The 24,971-nt window shown below is 34.8% G+C and overlaps 1 protein-coding gene across 1 annotated transcript in view; it reads left to right on the top strand.

The window, feature by feature from the left end:
* Positions 1-24,971, top strand: part of STK31 (serine/threonine kinase 31) — a 106,323-nt gene that overhangs the window by 7,974 nt on the left and 73,378 nt on the right. The window contains exons 4-11 of the mRNA XM_024131233.2: positions 102-200; positions 5,446-5,520; positions 7,166-7,324; positions 11,854-12,212; positions 13,188-13,362; positions 19,250-19,365; positions 20,766-20,925; positions 23,636-23,758. Coding sequence (XP_023987001.1) covers positions 102-200; positions 5,446-5,520; positions 7,166-7,324; positions 11,854-12,212; positions 13,188-13,362; positions 19,250-19,365; positions 20,766-20,925; positions 23,636-23,758 — 1,266 coding nt within the window. The remainder of the gene's footprint in view (positions 1-101; positions 201-5,445; positions 5,521-7,165; positions 7,325-11,853; positions 12,213-13,187; positions 13,363-19,249; positions 19,366-20,765; positions 20,926-23,635; positions 23,759-24,971) is intronic.

Below are 24,971 nucleotides of genomic sequence, written 5' to 3'. Positions count from 1 at the left end.
ATGCTCCAAAACCTTTTAAGTATTATGCATAGTAGAACCCTCATTTGCATAACACTGTCAAATACTATTTTACTGAATCTTATATCTATTCTTCCTTCTAGAGTATCAGTAGAAATAAGGATATTGTGAAGATTGGTTGTTCACTGTCTGAAGTCTGTCCCCATGCCAGTTCAGTTTTTGGGAATCTTGATCCAAAGAAGGTGAGCCATATTCTTGGGTATAATTATTCTGTCTTTCTTATTAGCTTTCATGTGTTTCAGATTTTATAGTTTTTGGAATTTTTAAGGTATTTAAAAGGAAGAGGCGAGTTTTTAGAATTTGTATAAACTACAGTCATAATAAGTTTACTTTTTCAAAAATACTTATCTGCTAGGTACTGGGCACTGTGTTAAGCATTAAGTATACAGTGGTGTACAAAATAGAATCCTTGCCCTTGACACTGATTCATAAAAATTTGTAAGAGACATACTTATGGAGAACAGTTGGACAATATATATATGTACATATATTTTTAATTGACATATAACTTACAGTGAAGTGTGTATCTCTTAATCTCTTGAATTTTTCATATCTATGCATATGTGTGATCACCACCCAGATCAAGATACAATTCTGTCATCCCAGAAAATTCCCTCAGGCCCCTTCTCAGTCAATTCTTGGTCAGTAGTCCCCTAACAGAGGTAATCATTATTCTGACTTCTATCACCATAAGTTCATTTGCCTGGTCTTAAATTATACAATATGTACTCTTTTGTATATGTCTGGCTTGTTCAACATAATTTCTGAGATTTATCCATATTATTGTGTGCATCTATATTATTGTGTGTTTGTTCTTTTTCAAGCAAGCTATGCAGTATTTCACTGTATAAATATACCAAAATTTATCTGTTCTCCTTTGATGGGTGTTTAGAGTGTTTGTAGTTTTTGGCTGCTGTGAGTGAAACTGCTGTGAAATCCTTATACAAGCCTTCTAATGGATATTTTAACATTTCTTTTTTGTATACACCTAGGAGTAAAATTGCCAAGTCATAGGGTAGGCATGTTTCACTATAGTAGGTAGTGGCCAGTCAGTCTGGAAAAGTATTGAACCAGTTTGCATCCTCACCAGCAAAGTATGAGAGTTCCAGTTCCTCTGTGTCCTCACCAACCCTTCTCATTGTCAGTCTTTCTAATTTCAGCCATTTTGGTGGGTGTGTATTGTTATTTTGTGATTTTAATTTCATTTTCCTGATGAGTACTAAGCTTAAGCATGCTTTTCAGGTTTTATTAGCCATTTGGATATCCTGTTTTGTGAAGTACCTATTTAGATCTTTTCCCAGTTTTCAAGGTTGTTTGTCTAGATTGATTTGTAGGAAGTTCTATACAGTTGGCCCTCCATATCCATGGGTTCCACATCCATGGATTCATCCAATTGTGGATCAAAAACATTCCAAAAAATTTTCAGGAAGTTCCAAAAAGCAAAATTTGAATTTGCTGTGTACTGGCAACTATTTACATAGCATTTACATTGTATTTACAACTATTTATGTAGCAATTACATTGTATACAGTATTACAGGTAATCTAGAGATGATTTAAATTTTATGGGCAGATGTATATAAGTTATATGCAAATACTGTGCCATTTTTTATAAGGGACTTTAGCATCTGAGGGGGGTCCTGGGACCAATCCCCTGTGGATACCAAGGGACAACTGCACATGTTCTTTATATATTCTGGATATGAGTCCGTTGTCTTATATGTGTGTTGCCACTGTCTTTTCCTAGTGTATGGCTTCCCTATTTACATTCTTGATAACATTTGAAATCTGTTAATTTTTTCTTTTTTGGTTTGTGCTTTCTGTTTCCTATATAAGATCTCTTTACTTACCCCAAGGTCATGACTATATTCTCCAATTTTGTTTTTTACCTAGAAGTTTTTGCCTTTTGCATTTAAGGCTGTGATTTACCTCCAATAAATTTTTGGTTATGATGTGAAGTAGAGGTTACATTTAATTTTTTTCCATATTGATATCCAGTTATATCAAAACCATTTATTAAAATAACAATCCTTTCTTAGTTGAATTGTCTTGGAATCTTTGCTTTAAATCAGATGACTATATGTGCGTGTTAACCATCTTTTTCAAAATAGTAAATGCCTGTAGTCTTGGATGCATCAGTTTCTCTGCCAAGAATTTATCCTTTGGACATTTAAGTACAGAAAGTACTCAGAGATGTTTGTACAGATATATTCAATGTAGCATTATTTGTAATAGGCAAAAGTGGAGATTAAATATCCTTTATTAATATTACAGTAGTCGTAGTAGTAGTGATAATGATAGCTAGCATTTGAATCTTACCCTTTGTGAGACAGACAGTGTTCTAAATGCTTAGCTACTAACTCATTTAATCCTCACTCATTTGTACTAACTCATTTAATCCTCACAGCAACCCTGTGAGGCAGATGTTATTATTTTATACTTTGTTTTTTTTGGAAATTGAAACACAGCTAGGATAACTTTATGAAAATCACCGGCTAGTTAAAAGTGGATCAAATATTTAAACTCACAGAACCCACCTTCTTAACTGTTACCCTATATAGGAATAATTAATGAACTGTGGTAGATCCTTATTTTGGAATACTAAGTAATCATTTTGGGGGCTGATAGCTAGGGCGAGGTAAGCACTGAATTTAAGGAGGCACTTTTGCAAGTTCAGGGTTGATACCTCAGAATGAATTCCCCTTTAAAAATGTTGTGCCCTGGGTGCCTTGCTTGCCTCACCCAGCCCCAAGCCCTGGTTATTTAAATGAGGGAGATAGAGTGTTCTGTATTTTGATATGGAATTAGGTAAAAAATAGTGTATTTAAAATGAACCCATTTATGTAAATAAAAAAGCATAGGGCTTCCCTGGTGGCGCAGTGGTTGAGAGTCCGCCTGCCGATGCAGGGGACACGGGTTCGTGCCCCGGTCCGGGAAGATCCCACATGCCGCGTAGCGGCTGGGCCCGTGAGCCATGGCCGCTGAGCCTGCGCGTCCGGAGCCTGTGCTCCGCAACGGGAGAGGCCACAACAGTGAGAGGCCCGCGTACCGCAAAAAAAAAAAAAAAAAAAGCATAAACATATAGTGTACATGTGAGATTAGTGTAAATGTAAAATTATTTTCAGGAGGTGCATGTGGAAGAGTATTGGGAAGGAAGTCTTACTCTTTACCTCTTTGGGTTTACTTTGATTTTCTTTTAATAATGTGCCTTTATTTAGTTTTATTTAAAAATAATTTAAAACCCCAATGACATATATAAAAAGGTATAAAAAGAAGAAATTTAGAAGGAAGAAAGGATTTTAGCTTGGAGCTGAGCATCCGAATGGATAAGATAATGCAATTTGTAAAGATTTTAGGTTTTTTTTAAAACATCCTTGTAGTCTGTGACTGTGTTTAATAGTATTATGAGTTAAGACATATCCGTTTTTTCTCTGTTGAATGCAAAATAAATTACTTGCTTTACAAAAAATTCAACCTATTTTCAGTAAATAGACTTCTCATTATAAATGATTACTTAGCCACCTCTGATTATCTGTGAATGGATTATACTGTGTAAATTTTCTTTAGTGATTGAGTAGTTCTCTTCCTCTTACCATGTAGTCGGGACATGGGGTGTGAATTGTGGAGTCGTGAGAGAAGATTGGGACTAGGCACAATGGGAATGACTATATAGTTCTGACTGTGCTCTCAAGACAAACCTATTTGGGATTGATTTGTATTTATGATGGTGGTTGTGATTATTCACACTAACAGAGTCAGGAATTTTAGATTGCTCAGTTTGGTTGGGTTTGAGCTCTATTTCTAGAGGTGTCCCCACCCCTACCTAGACTGGGTTACAATGATACACCATTTCTGTCACTTGCCTTGTATTGAATTGTTAATTATATTGGTATATATTACAAAATCATAACTAACGGTAATGTGATCTTTTGCAAGGTTTGAAATTGGATAGGACGGTTGATGATCAGGTATTTCTGCTACTTAACCTGTTTGCTTGCTGAAAAATGAAGTAAGATGGCTGGGAGAGGGTACCATGCCATTTGTGCTCTCTCTTGCCCTTCAGTTGTTGAGTGTTAGCTGAGGGAACCAGAGTTAAGTGGTAATTGAACACACCTGTCCTTCGTAGCATTTGCTTTCTTAGCTATCCATTTGTGTGTCTAAGTTGATTTGTACTTTGTTGCTTTGGGGAGTTGAGGATTTTTACATTTCACCCTCTGTATTCCTTTTGCTTTAAAATCTGTGAATTTGTCCTAGTTCAGAGTGATATACTTAAAATTAATTTTATACTCCATCACTTAAAGCCATGCTCCTCAACCTTTTTTTTCATTATGCCCTTCTAAGGCATTTTTTTCCCTAATGGGTCTCCTTTCTGCAAGACATTTTAACACCACAGATACACTGGATATCTATTTATGTTGTCAGGTAGGGTTGAACTTTGGAGGACTACAAACCACTGTAATATCTAAGATTCTCCTCCATGCTCCAAGAACCAGTTTTTACTCCCTTGGGGATAATATTTCTCCCATTGAGAATGTATGATTTAAAGTGGTTATCAACCTGGGGTTACTTTGTATCTTCCACTCCCAACCCCGGGAGACATTTGGCAATGCGTGGAGACATTTTTGGTTGTCACAACTGGAGGGAGTGCTATTGGCATCTTGTAGGTAGAGGCTGGGGGGGAAGCTGCTAAACATCCTACAACGCATATGACAGAAGACAGCCTCCATCCCCCCACCAAGGAATTACCTGTCTCTAATGTCAGTAGTGCTGAGGTTGAGACACTGACTTAAAGTATGTAAATTTTTCTCTTTGTTCTCTATTAAACATAATTAAATTAAAATATAAATTTAAAATATATATTAAGGTTCAGTATTAAGGATATTATCTATTGTAATTTATTTACTTATATTTATGATAACACTGAAGTCTTTCTGTATAAAGTAAAAAGTGTAAGAATCTTTCTTGTCTGGTTGGACATAGGGATCCTATCATGGTTGAGAATTAGACTTAAGTGGCATGTACTTGGCATGTTTGTGTTTTAAGAACAATTAATTGTACCAATTATGTCTTCGGACATCAAAACAGCATGACTTTAAGTCTTTGATGCTTGGGCCTTTTTTTGAGTTTTCTGTTTTTATGTCTTTTCGTCTTCTCTCTCCTTTTTTTGGAGAGGCAGAAAAACATAATGGACTCTGAAGTCAGTTGCCTGAATTTGAATCCTGGTTCTGCTGCTTACTAGTTTATGACTTTGAGCATGTAATGGTGAAAACAAAGTACCTGCCTCATCGGGTTGTTATGAGAATAAAATAAGTTATTATGCTTATTTATGTATAGTAAGTCCTTAATAAATGCTAATTATTATTCTGATCTACTTAGCATTAAATTCATTAAAATGCCGAATAATTTTACTTTCTTTTTCTCTTTGTAGATTTATGGAGGATTATTTTCTGAAGATAAATGTTGGTACAGATGTAAAGTACTGAAAATCATCAGTGATGAAAAGGCAGGAACAAGTGTTCAAATTTTTTGCTCTGAGGAATATTTATTTTGATTCCAAAATTTGATGCTTATTTAGTCCTTCATTGCTTATTCATAGTAGTAATAAAATATGGTTGAATGAACTTATAAACTGATTAAAACATAAATTTTTCCCCTTAGAGAACACAAAAGAAATGAATTGCTTAAAAAAATACAAGTCAGATTCCGGAATATTCTTCTGATTTTAAGTTGTTGTATAATCACCCCAGATTATCCAAGAATAGATTACATAATTTGTGATAATGTTTGGTGACCAGTTTGTTCTTTGTACCTCAGTTCTTTTTTTTTTTTTTTTTTTTGTGGTATGCGGGCCTCCCTCTGCTGTGGCCGCACAGGCTCAGCGGCCATGGCTCACGGGCCCAGCCGCTCCGTGGCATGTGGGATCCTCCCAGACCGGGGCGCGAACCCGGTTCCCCTGCATCGGCAGGCGGACGCGCAACCACTGCGCCACCAGGGAAGCCCCTGTACCTCAGTTCTTAATAATTATGTTTGATTCTTGCTGAGTAACTTAAAAGTTCATTCTATTAAGATTGAGTAGGAAAAGAACATTTGATTGATCCTGAAGTTATGGTTATCTTTTACTTAGTTGATGTGCATATTGTTAATAATGAAGATTGGCTTGCCACTTTCTCACGCCTTGGTTAAATGTGATGAATTTTCTTTGCATTTAGCTATTTTGTTTTCTACGTTGTGAAATTGTGGGAGATTTTTAAGGGCATTTGTGGAGATAGGATTCTGAATAGCTGTTTGGTGGCAGTTGCACATTGCAGGCTCTGTAAAAGCATCTCTGTAGGGTTTCTTTTACTGTTTTTTTCTATGTCTACTGGACTTAAAATATTTTATAATATATATGCTTTGTAAATATTGTTCTTGGTGTAATAAGAAGGTAAGGTGAAACACCTTGAATAATGTTCCAAGTATCTTTTTAAAAATCTCATGATTTATTACTGTCATGGGTAGTGGTTTATCTTAGTGAAATAGACATTTTCTCCACATTTTGACAACTGGAGATGATATTTTGTGTTTGCTTTTGGTTTGGCTTTAACTTTTTTAAATTAAAGGGCAAGATGGCTTTTGACCTTGTAATAAACTATTTTTCTTTTTTACCTTTTATACAGATATAGAGCTGGAGGTAAGGGTGAATTTGATTCATTTCCAAGATCTAACAGTTAGAGTAGGCTTAAGTTTATCAAAGAAAGTTTCATAACTTTGCCTTTATTTTCAGATTTTATTGTTTCCAACTTGAATTTAAGAAGGTTGATTGATTTTAACATTTGAGATAGGAGAGAGTCATAAGTTTCATAGATTTATGTTTATTTAAATACTATTGTTTAAAAAAAATCAAAATGAGGAATGGTACTGTTGGAAATAGTACTGTTTGGTACTGGTTGAACTAGTACCAAATGTAGAAATCCTCGCGATCTCATGGACTATGGATTTTCTGTATTTTGAGGATATTGCTGGAGCTCTCATTTCTGAATGCATTTTGTCAGTTTCAGGTAAAATGCTATCATGATTTACAGGTAGTTAACAGAAAGCAGCAAATGTGTAGTTTCTTTGGAGATATTTAATCTAAGTTCTGTATTAACATTTCTCTCATTTTTTTCCAGTGTCTGGTGAGATATATTGACTATGGAAATACTGAAATTCTAAGTCGATCTGATATAGCTGAGATTCCTTTGGATCTGCAATTTTCTAGTGTTGCCAAAAAGTATAGACTTTGGGGACTACAGATTCCTTCTGGCCAAGCAGTTACCCAGTTTGATCAGGCAAGTCAAAGATTGTAAATATTTTTACTAATGGAAGTAAAACTATGTGCTGGAAACGCAATATAAGTGTGCTAAAAATCCATTAATTTTCTTTGATGTAAAAGCTTGTATAAATTAATGAAAAATATGAAATTATAGAATAATTCACAGACAATTATATAATAATGTATTTGTGCTCATCTTTGCTAGGTAAACATTCTTGATCAGATAAGACTGATATGATACATGTGTGTGTGTGTATTGATATGATGTGTGTGTGTGTATATGCGCACACATATAATAAATGTAAATAGTTTCTTCTGATGTGAAAGCTTCAAAGGATAGTCTCTTTTATGATGGAGAGAATGATGAATCTAATTATTTTGTTTTTTGCTTTTGCGAAAGTATTTATTAAATAAAAGAGCTCTTTAATCTATCCCTGGTGATAAATATCACAAATTTGAAATTAGTGGAGTTGTAAATTAATCAGATTGTATCATTTTGTCAGAGGCTCATACTGTTCGATATAGTAATTGGCAGTGATGTTCTGCTAATCTAGACTACTGTTTGTATTCGTTTCCATTAAATTTTGGGTTAGCAACCTAATTCTGGAAGACCTCTAATAATTTCATGGGTAGTCTTAACAAGAATCCTACCTTCTTTTAACTCTGTGCAACAGTGATGTTCTTTTGGTAGCTGATACTGCCATTGAGGGAATATCACATTGCATAGTAATCAGATTTGTATTGTATATTTAGCAGCTCAAATGACTTATTTGAAAATAATTTAATCAGTACTAGAAGGAACAGTAAAATTTGAAAACTTTCTCTTTGACTCTTTTTGTTGTTTTTAGAATCTTTTAGGTCGTTGGGTGTACTTTTGTCTGCACTATAGTTACTTATAAGAAATGTTTCTGTACTTAAAACTTAGACTCTCATAAATAGAGTAAAGCATAGATATTATTGTAAAATTACACCCTAAATTTTTGGTTTAAAATCTAAAATTTATTACTTGTTTTTAATATAAATGTTTGACCGAGGTAGAGGCTTGTTTTGAATTTCTTGCATGCCTAGAACCTGGAATCTTAAATTTACAGGCCTTAGAATTCATCTGCTCTCATCTTATTGTTTTGCAAAGAAATTGGGTCTACAACAATTAAATGACTTATTTAAAGTCATAAAGCTAATTAGGGCTGAGCTAGGGCTAGAACTCAAGTCCATTGCTATTCTCGTAGTAAGATGATATAAAATTTATGTAGATTGAAACAAACATGAATCAAAGAAAATGTCATTTTCAAAATTTATTTTTGGAACTGAAGAAATAAACTTCAGTGTTGAGAATGTCTTATATGCTTCATAGATTCTTAATAGATGGTATTATTTGTATTTGCACGCTTACATTCAGTAAAAAGACTATTCATTGGAGTTGAACTAATTAGCAAACTGAATGTTTTCTGGAAAGAAATGGTTATTCTTGAGTGCCTCTGCTTAGAAAGTCCATGTTTAGCCATTAATTCTCAGCTGAAGGTTCAAATGTAATTTCTTATAAGAAGTCTTTGCTGATACCCACCATTCATTCTCCTGCAGCTGTTTTAGTTCAATGTATGGGCATGTAGAGGTATAGTATTTTTTCCTCCCCCCACAAGATGGTGAGCGGTAGAGACAAGACTCTCTTGGTAGAGACAAGTATTTTATTCATTTTTTATGCCTAATCTCCCTGCTTTTGCCTGTTAGGTGTTAGATGAGCATCCAGTTTATCTAGCATTTGAATGGATGAATGGATAAGTAGGGATTCAGTTAAAATAAAATAAAAAATAAAAAATAAAGAGACTTCCAGAGGGTGTCCTGGGCACTGAAATACTTTCAACACATTTTAAACCAACACTTTCATACCTATGCTGAAGCACAGTTGAAACTGAAACTCAGAATGGTGGTAAAAATTGCTGAAGATCAAAGAAGATCAAATTATGTCCTAAAAGCCTTTCTTACTTTGAAAATTTTCATGTAGAATCAGGGAATGAGAGGTAGAGATTGGAATATGGGTTTAACAGTTTAAAGGTCTTTTAACCTATTTTCTAATATATCCAGACAAGGTTGGGTAGACTAAGAAAGCAAGTGATGCTTTTCTATTTCTTTTTCTTTTTTTTTTTTTTTTTTTGTGGTACGCGGGCCTCTCACTGGTGTGGCCTCTCCCGCTGCGGGGGCACGTGGGATCCTCCCGGACCGGGGCACGAACCCGTGTCCCTTGCATCAGCAGGCGGACTCTCAACCACTGCGCCACCAGGGAAGCCCTCTATTTCTGAATAAAGCTTTTTGTTAGAATTTAGGAGAACTCAGATTTTATTCCAAATTCAGGGTTCTGCCTGTAATTATATATGATTCAGGGAGAATCTGATTGAACAGTTTTGTACTAATTGTGATTAATGACCATAACTAAAAAGAATTTGACTTCAGAGAAAAGTCTAAAAATCAGATTTCTGTGTAAAAATTTCTAAATAAACAGTATACCTTTAGAACATTCAGCTTTAGATAACTGGAACTTTTGTAAAAAGTAGATTTATTTCCACTTAAATTCATAAATTGCCCCAAAACAGAGTTTCTTGAAGTGTTATAAGTATTAAGAATTTCACATATTGCAGCAATAATTTTCAGGCACTGTCACTTCCATTAAGATTGGTTAGGGGTGGAAGTTATACTTGAATTTAAATAGACTTTCAACATTAAGGGTTGAAATTAAAGGTTTTTTTTATGAAAGAGGTTAACTAAAAACTATATTCTGATTGATCGAAATCTTAGATATATTTCAGTGAATTATATTTTGAGTTTGTTAGCTTTGCCTGCTTGATCTCATTTTTTGGTGATGCATTCTGGACCATCTTTGCTTTCTATATTGGTGTTCTTGGTGAATTCAAATATCTCAATATGTGTGTATTTAAAATTTTTATGATTTGAAAAATTTATTAAACCTGTGTTTTTGGTAACTTAAAATACTTTGTCATTTTGGTTTGCAGATTAAAAAATTCTTGTTTCTTTTTGGTAGTGATGGTTGATGATCCTTGAGCCTATGTAGTTTGAATCTCCTGTACCCTTTCAGATGCATCCTTTTAGGCTCAGGAGTTCTTAACCTGGGCTTAAAATATATCATGGTGAAATAATTTTCTTTGTAGTTCTCTTTATGTTTATGTTATACATTTAAAAACATTTTTCCAAGAAGGATTCCAAAGGGTTCACCAGCTCGATAAAGGAGCCCATGGCATGGAAAAAGTTAAGAACTCCTACATAGATCTCCCTTCTACCCGCTATACTACCATATAGTTAAAAAGGAAATAGTTACTCCCTATCAATATTATTTAGTTTCTTGTACCTTGAAAAATTTTTTTCTTTCTTTTTTTTTTTTAAATGTGACTAGCTTGTATTTTCTGGTTTTTAATTTGTTCTTTATGCTCGTGTTGCCTGGATTATTATTGGTATGATTACCTATTCGGTTTTGTTTGCATAAGCTTTATTGTTTGTCATATTTACCTAGTGGGAATATAGCTTAAAATAAAGCTTCTCCCTAAGAGAGTTATGGCCCATAAGATTAATTACATCAGGGATTCCAAGGAAGATATGAAACAAGATATTTTTGTCTCAAATTTATACTTTATATATTCTGAGAAATGATTCATTTCCTCTATAGGATGAAAGTTAGGTAAGGAACTTAGAGAAATTTGGGAAGAGAGGAATAATTATCAAATTGGATCATATCAAAGTAATTTTAGGAGTTCACATTTCTGGAGATGTAAGCAAGTTCTTATTAAAAGTAAACCTCAAGATATCTTCAATTCTAAATATGTTTTAGGTATGTCTTTGCTCAGTGCTATGGATCAATAATCTATAATTAAATGTTATCAGGTACCTAATTACTCACATGTCTTCTCGTGTGCCAGTTATACAGGTATTGCTCCCTCAGACAAAATTCTATTTAAGAGAGTTTTTATTTAGGAATTTCTAACATCTCATATTCCATAATTGCAGTTTGTTGATTTTTTTAAAAAATTGTTGATGTTTTATGCTTTGAGTTTCTGTTTTCTGCTTCTGCTCGTGTCTTACTTTGAAATGAGAGTACCTGATTAGGCCTTTAAAATGATTTTTAAAGTTTTGTTGAATTTGAGCACTTTTTCTAGATACCAAAATTCATTTTTATGTGGTGTAGCTCCTCAGGGCACCGTCATATGTAGTTAGGGCCAAAATGTCAACAGAATCTGCTTGGTTTAAAAAAATTATTCTAGGGTATTTAATTGGTACACATTTAACAATGTATAAATATGGCTGCCTATATTGATCTCAGCTCTACTTCTGGAAAGGATTTTAGAAAGTGTGTAATTGAAATGTAGTCGTACACATGCAGAAGTATATTTGCATTTAGCCAGCAACAAGGTAAGACCACTTTTATAGAGATTTCAGAATGAGGAAATACGATCGTTGGAAAAACTAGGTAGAAACAAAATAAGTGGAGAAAAACATGTTGGTGTAGCTGGTTTATGTCTTCTTTTTTTTTATCTTTCTTAGGGCAGAATCTTTTTGGGGAGCTTGATTTTTGAAAAGCAAATAAAAATGAAAATTAAAGCAACCTATCAAGATGGAACAGTTATTGCTCAGGCTGAGTATGGCAGTGTGGATATAGGGGAAGAGGTGGCTAAGAAAGGATTTGCAGAAAAATGCAGACTTACTTCCAGCACTAACATCTGTGAGGGAAAAAAATCGGATCCTGGTCAGCTTGTCCTCAGGAACCTCAAAAGCCCCATTCCTTTGTGGGGGTATAGATCAAACCAGTCACCCTTCATCAGGCCAAAGGACCACTTAACTGGGAGGCTGTCTCTTGACTTGAAGAATAAAAATGATGCGGGAAATCATGTGACATTTCCAAAGTAAGACTACATTGGGATTTTTAGTCTTAACTAATTTCTGATTTATGGTGTAAACGCTTGTCATAGTAGAAGTCAAGGCTTATGTTTTTGGAGTCCTCAACTGTGTCAGTGATTCTGAGGGATGATACTGATTATTTCTGTTTTTCTCAAGCAGGTATTCCTCTCCTCTTTAGCAGGAATATTTTAATTAAAAGCCATTTTGAAAGAAAAATCATTCCTGAATTGTTTGAAGTTTACATACCAACTCTTCATTCCAACTCTTTCGAATACATTTATTAAAAATAAAAATATATCCCTAAATCTAAATGATTCAGCCAAGAGCCAGAATTTCAGATAAACTTGAAGTTTTTCCTTTGGCTTTAAGAATATTTTAATGAGTTTTAGGGAATTGCCTTTCCTTTTTAACAAAAGAGAGGCTCTTTGTTCTTCCTGTGAAAATTTACTGTGATAGAATTTGATTATTACAAAAGGTGTTCACTTTTTAGATAATTTTGAATTATAAACTTGAAGCAAAAAGCCAGGTTTGATGTTTACCAAACCATTCTTATACTTCTGTATCATGATCTAGGCCATGATGCCATGTCTTGGGTAATATAGCTGTTTTTGGGGACCTTATCAGTGCTCTAGGAACTAAACTGTCAGATGGAGTGGGGGTGATGGGGAGGAGGGATTGGAAGAAACTGATACAGAAATGCTTTTTACTGTATTTCCTGGAGTTGATGTTGCTATGAAGAAGTTGGAATATGTATTCTTTGAGATTTGGAGGCATTGTTTTTGAAGTGTTTCTTCAGTTATAAAATCTAGTTTGCATTAAAAATATTTTTTAATGTTGAACTAGGTAAAGGTTTTAGATTAGTTTCCAAAATTAACTTTAAGATATATCATGCTAAAAAAAACCCAAGAGAATTTTAGGGTTTGATCCCTGTAACACTTATACAATTTATTTTTTACAATGAGTGAATTTGTTTTTAATAGGGAAAATTTGGCTGTTGGTGGCTTTAATTTAGGGTCGAATGTCAGCCTGGCAAAAATTAAGCAGGACCAGAAACTGATTGAAGAAAATGAAAAGCTTAAAACAGAGAAGGAGGTTCTTCTTGAAAGGTATAAGGCATTAGAATTGAAAGTAGAACAGACTCTCCAGGAGCTGCAGGTATGGTATGTTCAATGGCGTAAGGTAAAGAATGACGAACTGGGAAATCCTTATATTCATTTGCTCTTATTTGTTTGTAAACAAATAAGAAAATAATTTTCTGTCTCCTTTCCTTTCCTTCCCTTCATCTCCCCACTCTTTATTCTCTCCTTTCTTTATATTTGTTTATAGATTTTTTTCTTATGCTACAAACTAATCATCTTTGGATTTCATTGGATGTTTGAGAGGTTAATAATTTCTCAGTTACATTTCCTCTTATGTTCTTTAAAATTTTTAACTATGGAAATTTTCAAACATTTTATTTATTTATTTATTTAATCTACTATTTATTTTTGGCTGTGCTGGGTCTTTGTTGCTGTGTGCGGGCTTTCCCTAGTTGCGACGAGCGGGGGCTACTCTTCATTGTGGCGCGCAGGCTTCTCATTGCGGTGGCTTCTCTTGTTGAGGAGCACGGGCTCTAGGCACGCAGGCTTCAGTAGTTGTGGCTCACGGGCTCTAGAGCACAGGCTCAGTAGTTGTGGTGCATGGGCTTAGTTGCTCTGTGGCATGTGGGATCTTCCCGGACCAGGGATCGAACCCATGTCCCCTGCATTGGCAGGCAGATTCTTAACTACTGAGCCACCAAGGGAGTCCTTCAAACATTTTAAAAAGAGAGAATTGAATAATTAATACTTATGTATCCATCACCCAGTTTTTACAATTATTAAATACACAGCAGTCTTTTTTAAAATCTATACCTCCTGAGTAATTTTAAAACAAATCCCATTCATAATATTTTAATGTATGTGCTTTTGTATGTATCTCTAATAGAAAAGAACTTCAAAAAAGACATAACCATGATACTATTATACTTAAAAATTAACAATAATTCCTTAATATCATTTAATATCCAGTCAGTGTTCAGGTTTCCCATATTGCTCCATGAATGTCCTTTTACGTTTGGTTTCTTCTAATCAGAATTCCTATTAGGCCCATACATTGCATTTTGGTTGATAGATCTCTTAAATTGCTTAATCTGCATCCTTTTGTTGCTTAACAGGCTCCTGTATCTCCATGTGTTTCCTTTTATGGTAGTTAGGTCTCAAGGTTTGCTCAGATTCGGGGCAGTTTTCTTCCCCCCAAGAATACTGTGTGGTTTTCAAATGTATAGCTTTTTCTGATACTAAATATGTTATCCAAACACTATTTTCTAATTCTCTAACACCAACTGGATGTCCAACAATTCATTTTTGACACTAAACACCAGGAGTTATCTCAGACTCCACAAGGTAAGGACTCAGTCCCTCAAGATTTAGCCCAGTTCAGGTACCAGCCACAAATCACGTCTCAGGCTACCCACACTTCTGTCTGGCTGAGTATAAATTTGAGGGTTCCTATGACCCCACCCCCACCCCCTGCCCTCAATTCAGTAATTCTCTAAAACAACTCACAGGACTCAGGGAAGTGCTATGCTTATGGTTACAATTTTATTATAAAGGATAAAACTCAAGAACAGCCAGGTAGAAGGAAGAGATGCAGAGGGGAAGTTATGAAGGGGGTGGAGAATGGGGTAAGGGGTGGGGTGGGGGGGGGGTCTCTGGGCCTGCCACTCTCCCAGCACATGGATTTGTTCACCAGTCTGGAAGCTCCCCCAAAGCTCATCATTCTGAATTTTAAAATTTTTTTCTGACTTTTTTTTTTTCTTTTTTTGTGGTATGCGGGCTTCCCTCTGCTGCGGCCTCTCCCGTCGCGGAGCACAGGCTCCGGACGCGCAGGCTCAGCGGCCACGGCTCATGGGCCCAGCCGCTCCGCGGCACGCGGGATCCTCCCAGACCGGGGCGCGAACCCGGCTCCCCTGCATCAGCAGGCGGACGCGCAACCACTGCGCCACCAGGGAAGCCCCCTGACTTTTTTTAAATCAAGGTTTTATTACATAGGCCTGGTTAAGTCATTGACCATTGGTGATTGAACTCAATCTCCAGCCCCTAGATTCATATGTGACATTCTTCAGGGAACTCTGACTCATAAATCCATAAATTGTGGGTTTTATCCATTATAACTAATCCTTTAGCCAGGAACATCTTGCTAAGTGCATTTTAGAGATAAGGTCTCTTCCTCTTTGAAAACAGTCTGTTTTCTTTTTAGAGGTTTAGTTGACAAGGAGGTTAGACTAGTCACCTGCCTTTTATTTTCTCTATGGGTGTCCTGGTCCCCTTCCATGAAGAGAGTAAATGGATTATAGGCCAACTGCTTTGCCTGTTGGAGACATAAAGCCTTTCTTTCAACCCTGGAAAGTTCCTTGGTATCTCTTTCTGGCCTATCCTCTCTTCCTCCCACTCAGGGCAACCATTCTTCTGATTTATATATAACCACAGTTTCGTTTTCCTGGTCCTGTACTTCATATAAATGGAATAATCCTCTGATAAATATTCTATTATGTTTGGCTTCATTCACTTAAAGAATAATGTCTGTGAGATTTATTGAGGTTGTGTTTATCAGTAGTTTGTTAATTTTTATTGCAAAATAGTGTTCCATTCTATCAATATACCGCAGTTTATTTACTCATTTTCCTATTCATGGGCATTTAGGTTGTTTTTAGTTTTTGGCCATTATAAATAAAGCCACTGAATATTCTTCTACAGGTCTTTTTGTGGATATATGGATTCACGTATTTTGGATTATACTCTTTCCTCAGCCATATCTAGTCTACTGATAAGCCCATAAAAAGCATTTTTCATTTCTGTCTATAGTGTTTTTGATTTCTGGCATTTTTTGTTTGTTTCTTTCTTTCTTAGAATTTCCATCTCTCTGCTTACATTGCCTGTATGTTCTTGCATGCTGTCTACTTTATCTGTTAGAGCCCTTAGCATATTTATCGTACCATGTTTGAAATTTCTGTCTGATAATCCCAATATTCCTGCCAGATCTGAATTTGATGCTGATGTTTGCTCTGTCTCTTCCAACTATGTTTTTGTCTTTTAACGTGTCTTACGATTTTTTTTTTTGATAGCCAGACATGATGTATTTGGTGAAAGGAACTGCTATAAATAGGAATTTAGTAAACGTGATGATTAGGTGTGGGGGAAGGAGAAGCGTTTTATAGTCTAAAAAGACTAAGAAGGTCTTTTAGTGAGCCTGTGCCTCCAGACTGTGAATTTCGCACTTGCATCTAGTTTTCTCCCCCACTCCCTTTAGAATGGACAGGATGGCTAGAGTGGGCTGGATTGGGGTATTTCCCTTCCTCCAGGTTAATTAGGCTTGGATAAAATCCTAGCAGGTAGGCTCTGTGTAAATGGTTTCCACTGAGGGCAGATCTTGTTAAGTACAGAATGTTCTAACATATTTCAAAATGGTTCCTTTTCCCCTCCTCCTGCTGGAAGCTTGAGGGGATTTACTGTGAGAACCTGCTGGAGATCCAGGAGGTAAAACTCACAAAAATGTGGGGGCATCCTGATGGTGGGGTCCCCCTGGTTTTTTTAACTTTCAGTTGTTCATACTGAGCCTCTAGCAATATGTCAGTTACAGTTGCGGCTTCCCTACTCCAGACTTCTTCCCTGGGCGGTGGGGATTGCTGCTCCAGAAAGTTTTGAGTTTCCTTTATTAGCCTGTCTTGTCTTTCCAGTTGTGCCTTGTGACCTTACCTCTGTGACAAATCTAAGAAGAATTGTTGATTTTTCATTTGCTCAAATTTTTACTTGTTAGGATGGACTGGTGACTTTTCTTCTTACATGCTGGACTGGAAACTGGAAGTCCTTAACATTTTTCAAGAACTGATTTTTGCTTCTGTTGATTTTTTTTTCTTTATTGTTTGCCTCTATTCTACTTTATTGATTTCTTTACTTATTGTTATTATTTCCTTCCGTCAGTTTGTTCTTCTAGCTTCTTTAGATGGAAATTTGTATCATTGTTTTATTTTTTATTCATATCATTGTTTTTAATCTTTTGTTCTTTTATAATGTTTAAAGATTTCCCTTTAAGCATCACTTTACTTGTAGTCCACAAATCTTGATATTTTTTAAAATTATTTAATCAAACATTTAAAAACTTCCCATTATTTTTTTTTTAAATCATGAGCTATTTAGAAGTGTGTTGTCTAATTTCCGCATATTTGGAGATTTCCCCCCAATATATTTTTGTTACTGATACTTTATTTTCTTAGCATCAGAGAGCATACTCAGTATGGTTTCAGTACTTTTACATTTACTGATATTTGTTTTATTATCCAGCATATTGTTTGTCCTTGGAAATGTTCCGTATGCTTTTTAAAAATTATGTGTATTCTACAGTTGTGTGGTGGAGTGTTTTATAAATGTTAGTTAGGTCGAATTGGTTGATAGTATTGTTTAAGATTTTTGTATTATGACTGATTTTCTGTTTACTTGTTCCTTCAGTTACAGAGAGGAGTGTTAAAATATCCAGATATTTTTGTGGTTTTGTATATTTCTTCCTTTAGTTCGGTCAGGTTTTACTTTGTGGTTTTGAAGCTTTGTTATTAGGTGCGTTCACATTTAGAATTGTTGTGTCTTCTTGATGAATTAATTCATTTGTCTTTATGAAATATCCCAGTTTATTGCTGGGAATGCTCCCTGTACTGAAGTCCACATTGCCTGATATTAATATAGCAATGTTTGCCCTGTATATAGTTTCCATCCTTTAATTTTTATCTGTCTCTTTATATCTAATAAGTGTTTCTAATAAGCAGCATATATGGTTGAGTCTAAGCTGTTTTCATCCAGATTGATAATCTCACATCTTTCAGTTGGAGTGTTTAGCTAATTTTCATTTAATGTAATTATTAATGTGGTTGGGTTTAAGTTTGGCATCTTTTCTATTTGTTTTATTTGTTGTTTGTCTTAAAAACCATACTAATTATTTGTCATCTGAGCTCCGTTTTTTTTTTACAGGTGGATTAACAATAAGTTTAAGACAGTTGAGAAATAAACTGAGTTGACATTTCTTTTAGATTTAAATGATTCTTCAGAATTTTATAGTTCTCATCCACATGTATTTCATTAGGAATTTGTACTAAAAATTTGCTTTTATGGAGTCTTTGTAAAGCATTAAACACATTTTCAAAGATTCAACAACTTTTTATTTTCCCACTTCTGTTTCTTAGATTTATGTAATTTTTGGAGTAATTATCATAGCAATTACAGTGGATATAAACAGATTTAAGAACAAACATAACTGCTTCTTCATGGTCATCCTCCTCAGCAAATGGGAGCAGAAGGGCATGAACAATCCCAAATGTAACTTACTATTAATCATCATTCAGTATTGGCTCTCTTTTTATTTAACTGAAGCATTGGAGAGAATGTGAATGCCAGAGAACATGTTGTTTAAATATTGAGTAAAAGTTCTGTGTTTAACTATGTAATACCTGGTTGTAGTATAATTGGAATAAAATTGCTAGGTCTTTATCCATATTACTGCTCTATACATTATTTTGAATAATTATATTAGACATATTGTTAAGGTACCACTCAGAATCCATTCAGAATCGAGTTTAATCTAGCTTGGGTCAAGAAAATGATGTTTTTGATTCTTTTATAATGCAGAATGACATCAGACTTCATCAGAAAACAAATTGTCATTGATTATCATTTGGTTGTTAAGGGGATCTTTTATTTTTCTTTTTAAAATCTGAGTATTAAGACATACGTGAAATTTTGTTTTTGTTTGGTTTCTTATTAGGATGCAATATAAGAGTGTCTCTGTGTGAAGGCAGAAGACTGGAATAGTTTATCTTTTTCAGATCCTAGCTAGTAGGGAAATTAGTGTTTGTTATCCTGTCGCCTAATATTTTTTAGCCTTTAAAATTTTAATTGGCCTAAAAATCATTTAAATAACAGTAGAAATACAGTTTCCTATTTGAGTCTAATTAAGATGTATTTGTTCTTTGCTTCAGCAAGAGAAAGCAACTACCATGGATTTGACTAAACATTTAGAAAGTACTCTGAAGACTTGTGTAGGTACCAGAATGAAAAATCTGGCAGCTAAGGTTGAAATATTGAAAGAAATTAGGTCGGTAAAAGCATATTTTTAAGAAGGATAGTTTAAAACAAATGCTAATTAGTTGGTGCTTTGTTTTGTATGCCTGCCATTTTTGCTTTGTAACTTAATCTTTGTATTTTTATTACTTTAAAGAAGGAAACTAAAAATAGTTAACTCCTGAGACAAATTTTGTATTGTTTTTGTTAGTGTTCTGTTTTCACTATGTGGCATGATAGTGTCCTAAAAATCATCTATGAGAATGAAATTAAAAAGTCAACACAACTTCTAAGTGGTAGTTTGATGAGAAACTACTATGTCCTCTGGTTTTGCTTGGGGTTATTTTCAGTCCTATACTGAAACTATAGATTTCAGTAATCTAAATTAATTATTCTCCATCTAAAGAAAGAAGAAAGTAGTGTTCATGGAGTTAGAAGAAAAGTGATCTTCATGGAGTCAGAAGAAATTGGTTAGCAAGTTTTGTGCAAAGTTTATTCAGCATATCTCAGACTCTATATATGAATTATGTAGGTATTTTACTTTATAGAGGATTGCTTTATTATTGGTTAGGGATAATTTTTCACCCTTTTCTGCAATGTGGAAAAAATAGTTCTCAAAACAACCTATTTCTCTTTTTGTGCTATACATACAACTTAAACCAGTAATTCATTTTCTCATGTACTTTGAAACACTAAGAAGATGTTGCCCTGAATTAATCCTGCACATTCGTCTTTTGTCCAGTGGTAATTTATATTCTCCAGTATAAATCCATCAATCGGTATCTGGTTTATAAGTTTCTAAATAGTTTGAGTAAATTAAGTCTCTCTAGAGCTTAATCAACTTTTAATGCACAACCAAAAATTCAAGTGACTACACTTGCAAAGCTGTGAGATAGACTTTGGACCAAAACAGTTCAAAATATTTTAACCCATATTTGAGGAAATAATGTGCTGTTAGAATGGTGGCAGTCTAACTGGAAGCTAGAAAAAAGAAAATGATGGGCCTTGTTGGTTTTGCTATTTGGTCTTTCTCATTGCTTTTTTTTTTTTGGATATTTTAAAAAACTCTGCAAATGCTAGTCTGCTTATTAAGGTACAAGGACTATGTGCCTGTCATCTTGGTAAGCAAGATTGGCTTAAGTATAAAATTTTACAGAATTATTTATAAATCTAATTTAGTATCATTTAAAATCTGCAGACTTTTGAAGTTGTCTTTTTATATAAAGCTTTTTGAAAAAGATATTTAAATTTTTTCTCAATTATGTTTTTAATTAAAAGTTTGTATCAAAGTTATTTATGATTTTATATGATTTTTAAAAGTACCTCTTCATAGCCAGTGTTGTAAATAGTAACTTTAGACCATTAGTATTTAAGTGTAATTTTTTTTCTCACCTTAAAAATTTCTTGATCTTTTCCTTTTTGCTGTTTTAATAGATGTGTCAATATCAATGTTCATTTTGGAAACGACCTTTCAGATGCTATACAAGTGTTGGATGAAGACTGCTTTACTATCCCAGCTTCTTTGAATGAATTAGAGATAATTTGGGCAGAATACTGTCTGGCTCAGGAGAAGATTCAAACTTGTCAGAATGTGGTGGGTTAAGAATTTTTCTCTATGATGATTTTTATCTGTTGAACATAAGGAGGTAATGTCTTTCAAGAAAGCAGAAGGACTGCAGATATTGGAATGATACTTTATGTGAAATCTTTAACTTTTACAGAATCTTCATTTTAATAATTTGATTTCTTTTGTTGCCTTGTAAGAAAGGTAGGATAGATAAGTAGTGATTGTGGAAAAAGGGTTAGTTAACAAAATCTTTCCCCCTTTTGCGTGAGAATTTACCTCTCTCTGTTCCCTTGGTAATTTGATGAAATGATATTTCAGTCATGTTACTGGCAACATTGTTTAGGTAAAAATAAAACCCCTGATTGGTAAATTGTATCTGGACTGGGAGGAACTGTAAACTACAAATACTTGCAACTGGGCATACCCCTTGAGGGACCCTGGCAGCTATACTTATAAGAGATGGTGGCTTTTGAGGGGCATGAGGCTTGTAAACCAGAGTGGCTCCCACAACTGCTAATGTGGATCTTGTCTTCTGGTCTGAGTGGCGTGTTTTATGCTGCATTATAGGACTCTGCCTTACTGTTAAATGCTATCTAAGCCATCCACATGTGGGTAGGGGAGAGATATGAAGAATGGAATATTTCATGTGACTTCTTCATTAGTGTAGGTAAAAATATATTTATTTCCTCTTTGAATTTTCTTTAGTTTATTATATTGAGCTGAACAGAACTCCTTGTTTTTCATATAAAGATATTTGGTACATCAATCATAGCTTTCCATAGTACCTGTGAGCCCTAAACTTGTGTTTGGAGTTGTCCTATCTTAAGTATTGGTGGTTTCTGCTTCTGGGGATTGTACCCTGAAAGTCTTATTCCCTATTCATTCTAGGTTGGCCAGTTGGCAGCCTAACTGGCTCTGAATGAGAAAAGTAAACAGAATAACTAGGCCTTTGAAAATGCCAGGAATGTTTAATTTGGATAAGGGATTTGATTTGGGTTATTTTACGTATTAGACCATTACTGGTTACTTCTGATTATGGAAGAAAAAAGTGACAGAAGTATTGAATCTCTGTGAAACACAGGCAGTGTTATAGATATTTTATAAACTTTTCATACACTAACTTTTAAAAATGGGCACTTTTGCTCCTCAGGAAACTGAGGCCCACAGGGTTTAAGGAAATTGCTCAAGATTACGTAGTTCTAAATGTTAATACAGAATTTGAACCCAGGTATGTCTGATTGCAAAGTATATTCTAGTTCCATTTAAACCATACTGCCAGTATTAAAATACTTCATCATATATTTTCATGTAGTAAGATGAAAAGATGAAAAAGGACTGCTTTTTAATTTTTATTTTGTCATTTGAGCGTAGGAAAGCGATTTATCACAGGGAGGGAGAGGGCTTAGTATATACCTAGGACTTGGTATTCTAGTAGAACAAATGTGATTTTTTTTTTTTTTGGAAGCAATTTATTTCCACTAGTGCTGATGTTTCAGGACTTACTTTTAGGCTTTATTGCCCTAAAGTTCATTTGACAGACTGAAGAGTAGATTATTGGATAAATAGAGAGTCATAATTGTCCCTCAGATAAAGCTGTCATTTTATTTCCCTTCTTGTACTTAATTTGGGTCAGTATTGTTATTTTCATTTATATATTTCACACAGTTCCTTAACTTGATTGCCATGTGTACTTTTTTTAAAAAATAAATTTACTTATTTTATTTATTTATTTTTGGCTGCATTGGGTCTTCATTGCTGCTAGTGGGCTTTGTCTAGTTGCGGTGAGCAGGGGCTACTCTTCGTTGCCGTGTGCGGGCTTCTCATTACGGTGGTTTCTCTTGTTGCGGAGCACAGGCTCTAGGCACGTGGGCTTCAGTAGTTGTGGCACATGGGCTCAGTAGTTGTGGCGCACGGGTTTAGTTGCTCTGCGGCATGTGGGACCTTCCTAGACCAGAGATCGAACCTGTGTCCCCTGCATTGGCAGGCGGATTCTTAACCACTGTGCCACCAGGGAAGCCTGCCAGGTGTATTTTTGATGAAAGAGATTCTTTTCTTTTGTCTTTATAATTAGTTATATAATGGTCTGGTTGAGCTTACACAAAAAAAGAGTATTCTAACATTCAGGCTTTTAAGTGTATGTGCCAGACACTGTTACAGGTAGCAGACACATGCATTTGTTTAAGACATGGTCCTATCCCTCTATCTACCTTGGGTATTGGCCGGATATATAGATAGTTTTAATATAGTTTTGTAAGTACTATAACAGAGGTAATACACAGCATTCTTGGATATCTCTCATATCTATTTCCAAACATAGCCTTTTGGGTGAATTGGAGGTTTTATCATGGTGGAGATTAACTGAATCTTGAAAGATAAGTAGATGAAGGAATTGAGGGTGGCCTGAGAGTAGGAAGGAGACAGTGTGTAATTAGCCATAGACGCTTGTATAATTTTCTTAAGAAAAGCAAAAATTTTATTGTTGCAGAAATAATGGGAAAAGATGAAGATTAACAGAGGAGAATTGTTTAACGTAAATCTTATTTCTAATTAAGGGAGAGAAAACTTTGTCAGTTTGGTGATCTAAGGAGACAGGTGTTTGTCTGAAATGTTACTATGCTTGGAGAATGTAATGTTAAATTTTACTAACTTTAAGAGATCAGTTTTTTTCTTAGAGGTCAGTGTGTAAAAAAAACACCTGATATATTAATGATGGTTATTCTTTTTTTCCTTCCTCCAGAATGAAGGGAATATTTTGATAGCCAAAAGAAATGAAGTACAACAGAAGCTGTACATGGCAGTAGAAGTTTTTATTCTGGACGTTGATGAGTTACCTCTTAATAAACGCTTGAAAACATTACAGGTTGGAATTTTAAAAGATATTAAATATACATTAAAATATGTTTATCGTTTGAGAGGTGAAATTAGCATTTACCTTTAGACTTCAGATAGTACTGATGGCTGCAAAAGTTTTTCTTTGATAAATCCTAGTTTCTTTTTAATGGTGTTAAAATTTTATATTGATATATTTAATGTGTTTATTATGTATATGTATTTATCCTGCAAACAAGGTAAAATGATCAGGCATGTCAGGCTTGCTAGAGCAGCATTCTTTGGGAAAACTCAGAGAGACAGGAGCAGTAGCAGGCAGGTGAGTCCCTGTTACCCACTGCATTCTAGCAGAAAATCTAGTAAAGCCATATGTTAGAGTTAGGGAGAGGGATCCTGATCCTTGAGTTATAGGGCTTTTAAGATCTGTGATAGGGGATGGAGTACAGTAGCTGTATGATGTTGTGGAACCTTGTCTTTAGTCCTATCCTGTCAGCTCAGAAATGACTAATTTGGAGTGAATGAGTGTGACAATGTTGTCATTCCACCTATTAACATAGTCTTTCTACTTATTCAGATCTTTTATTATGTTTTCTAATGATGTTTAAAATTTTTCTCCATAGCGCCTCATGCATTTTCTTCATTTAACTCCAAGACATTTATACTTTTGATTGCTTTTGTGAATGTTATCTTATTTTCCATTTCCTAGTTATTTTTGATGGTGTAGAGGGATACTATTGATTTTTATATATTGATGTCTCTCTGGCAACTCTGCTGAACTCTCTTTTAGTTTTTGTCAGTTGATACTCTGAGCTTTCTGTGTGGTCATATCATTTGAACACAGTAACCCTCTTCTACTCCTTCTACCTTTTATGTATCTTAGAATTTTTACTGTTTTTGTCAGTATCTTTAATACCAAGTTGAATAATAGCTGTCTTGTTTTATACTGTAGGGAATAAGCTTGCTGGAGAATTGGAGAAAAGGATATTCAGGGACATCTGGGCATTGTCTCTTTTTTTTTTTTAACATCTTTATTGGAGTATGATTGCTTTACAATGGTGTGTTAGTTTCTGCTTTACAACAAAGTGAATCAGTTATACATATACATATGTTCCCATATCTCTTCCCTCTTGTGTCTCCTTCCCTCCCACCCTCCCTATCCCCCTCCTCTAGGTGGTCACAGAACACTGAGCTCGTCTCCCTGTGCTATGTGGCTGCTTCCCACTAGCTATCTATTTTACGTTTAT

The sequence above is a fragment of the Physeter macrocephalus genome, chromosome 5 (assembly GCF_002837175.3).
Source record: "Physeter macrocephalus isolate SW-GA chromosome 5, ASM283717v5, whole genome shotgun sequence".
Taxonomy (NCBI): Eukaryota; Metazoa; Chordata; class Mammalia; order Artiodactyla; family Physeteridae; genus Physeter; species Physeter macrocephalus.
The sequence above is the reverse complement of the archived record's forward strand: the minus strand, read 5'-3'. Positions and strand labels throughout refer to the sequence as shown.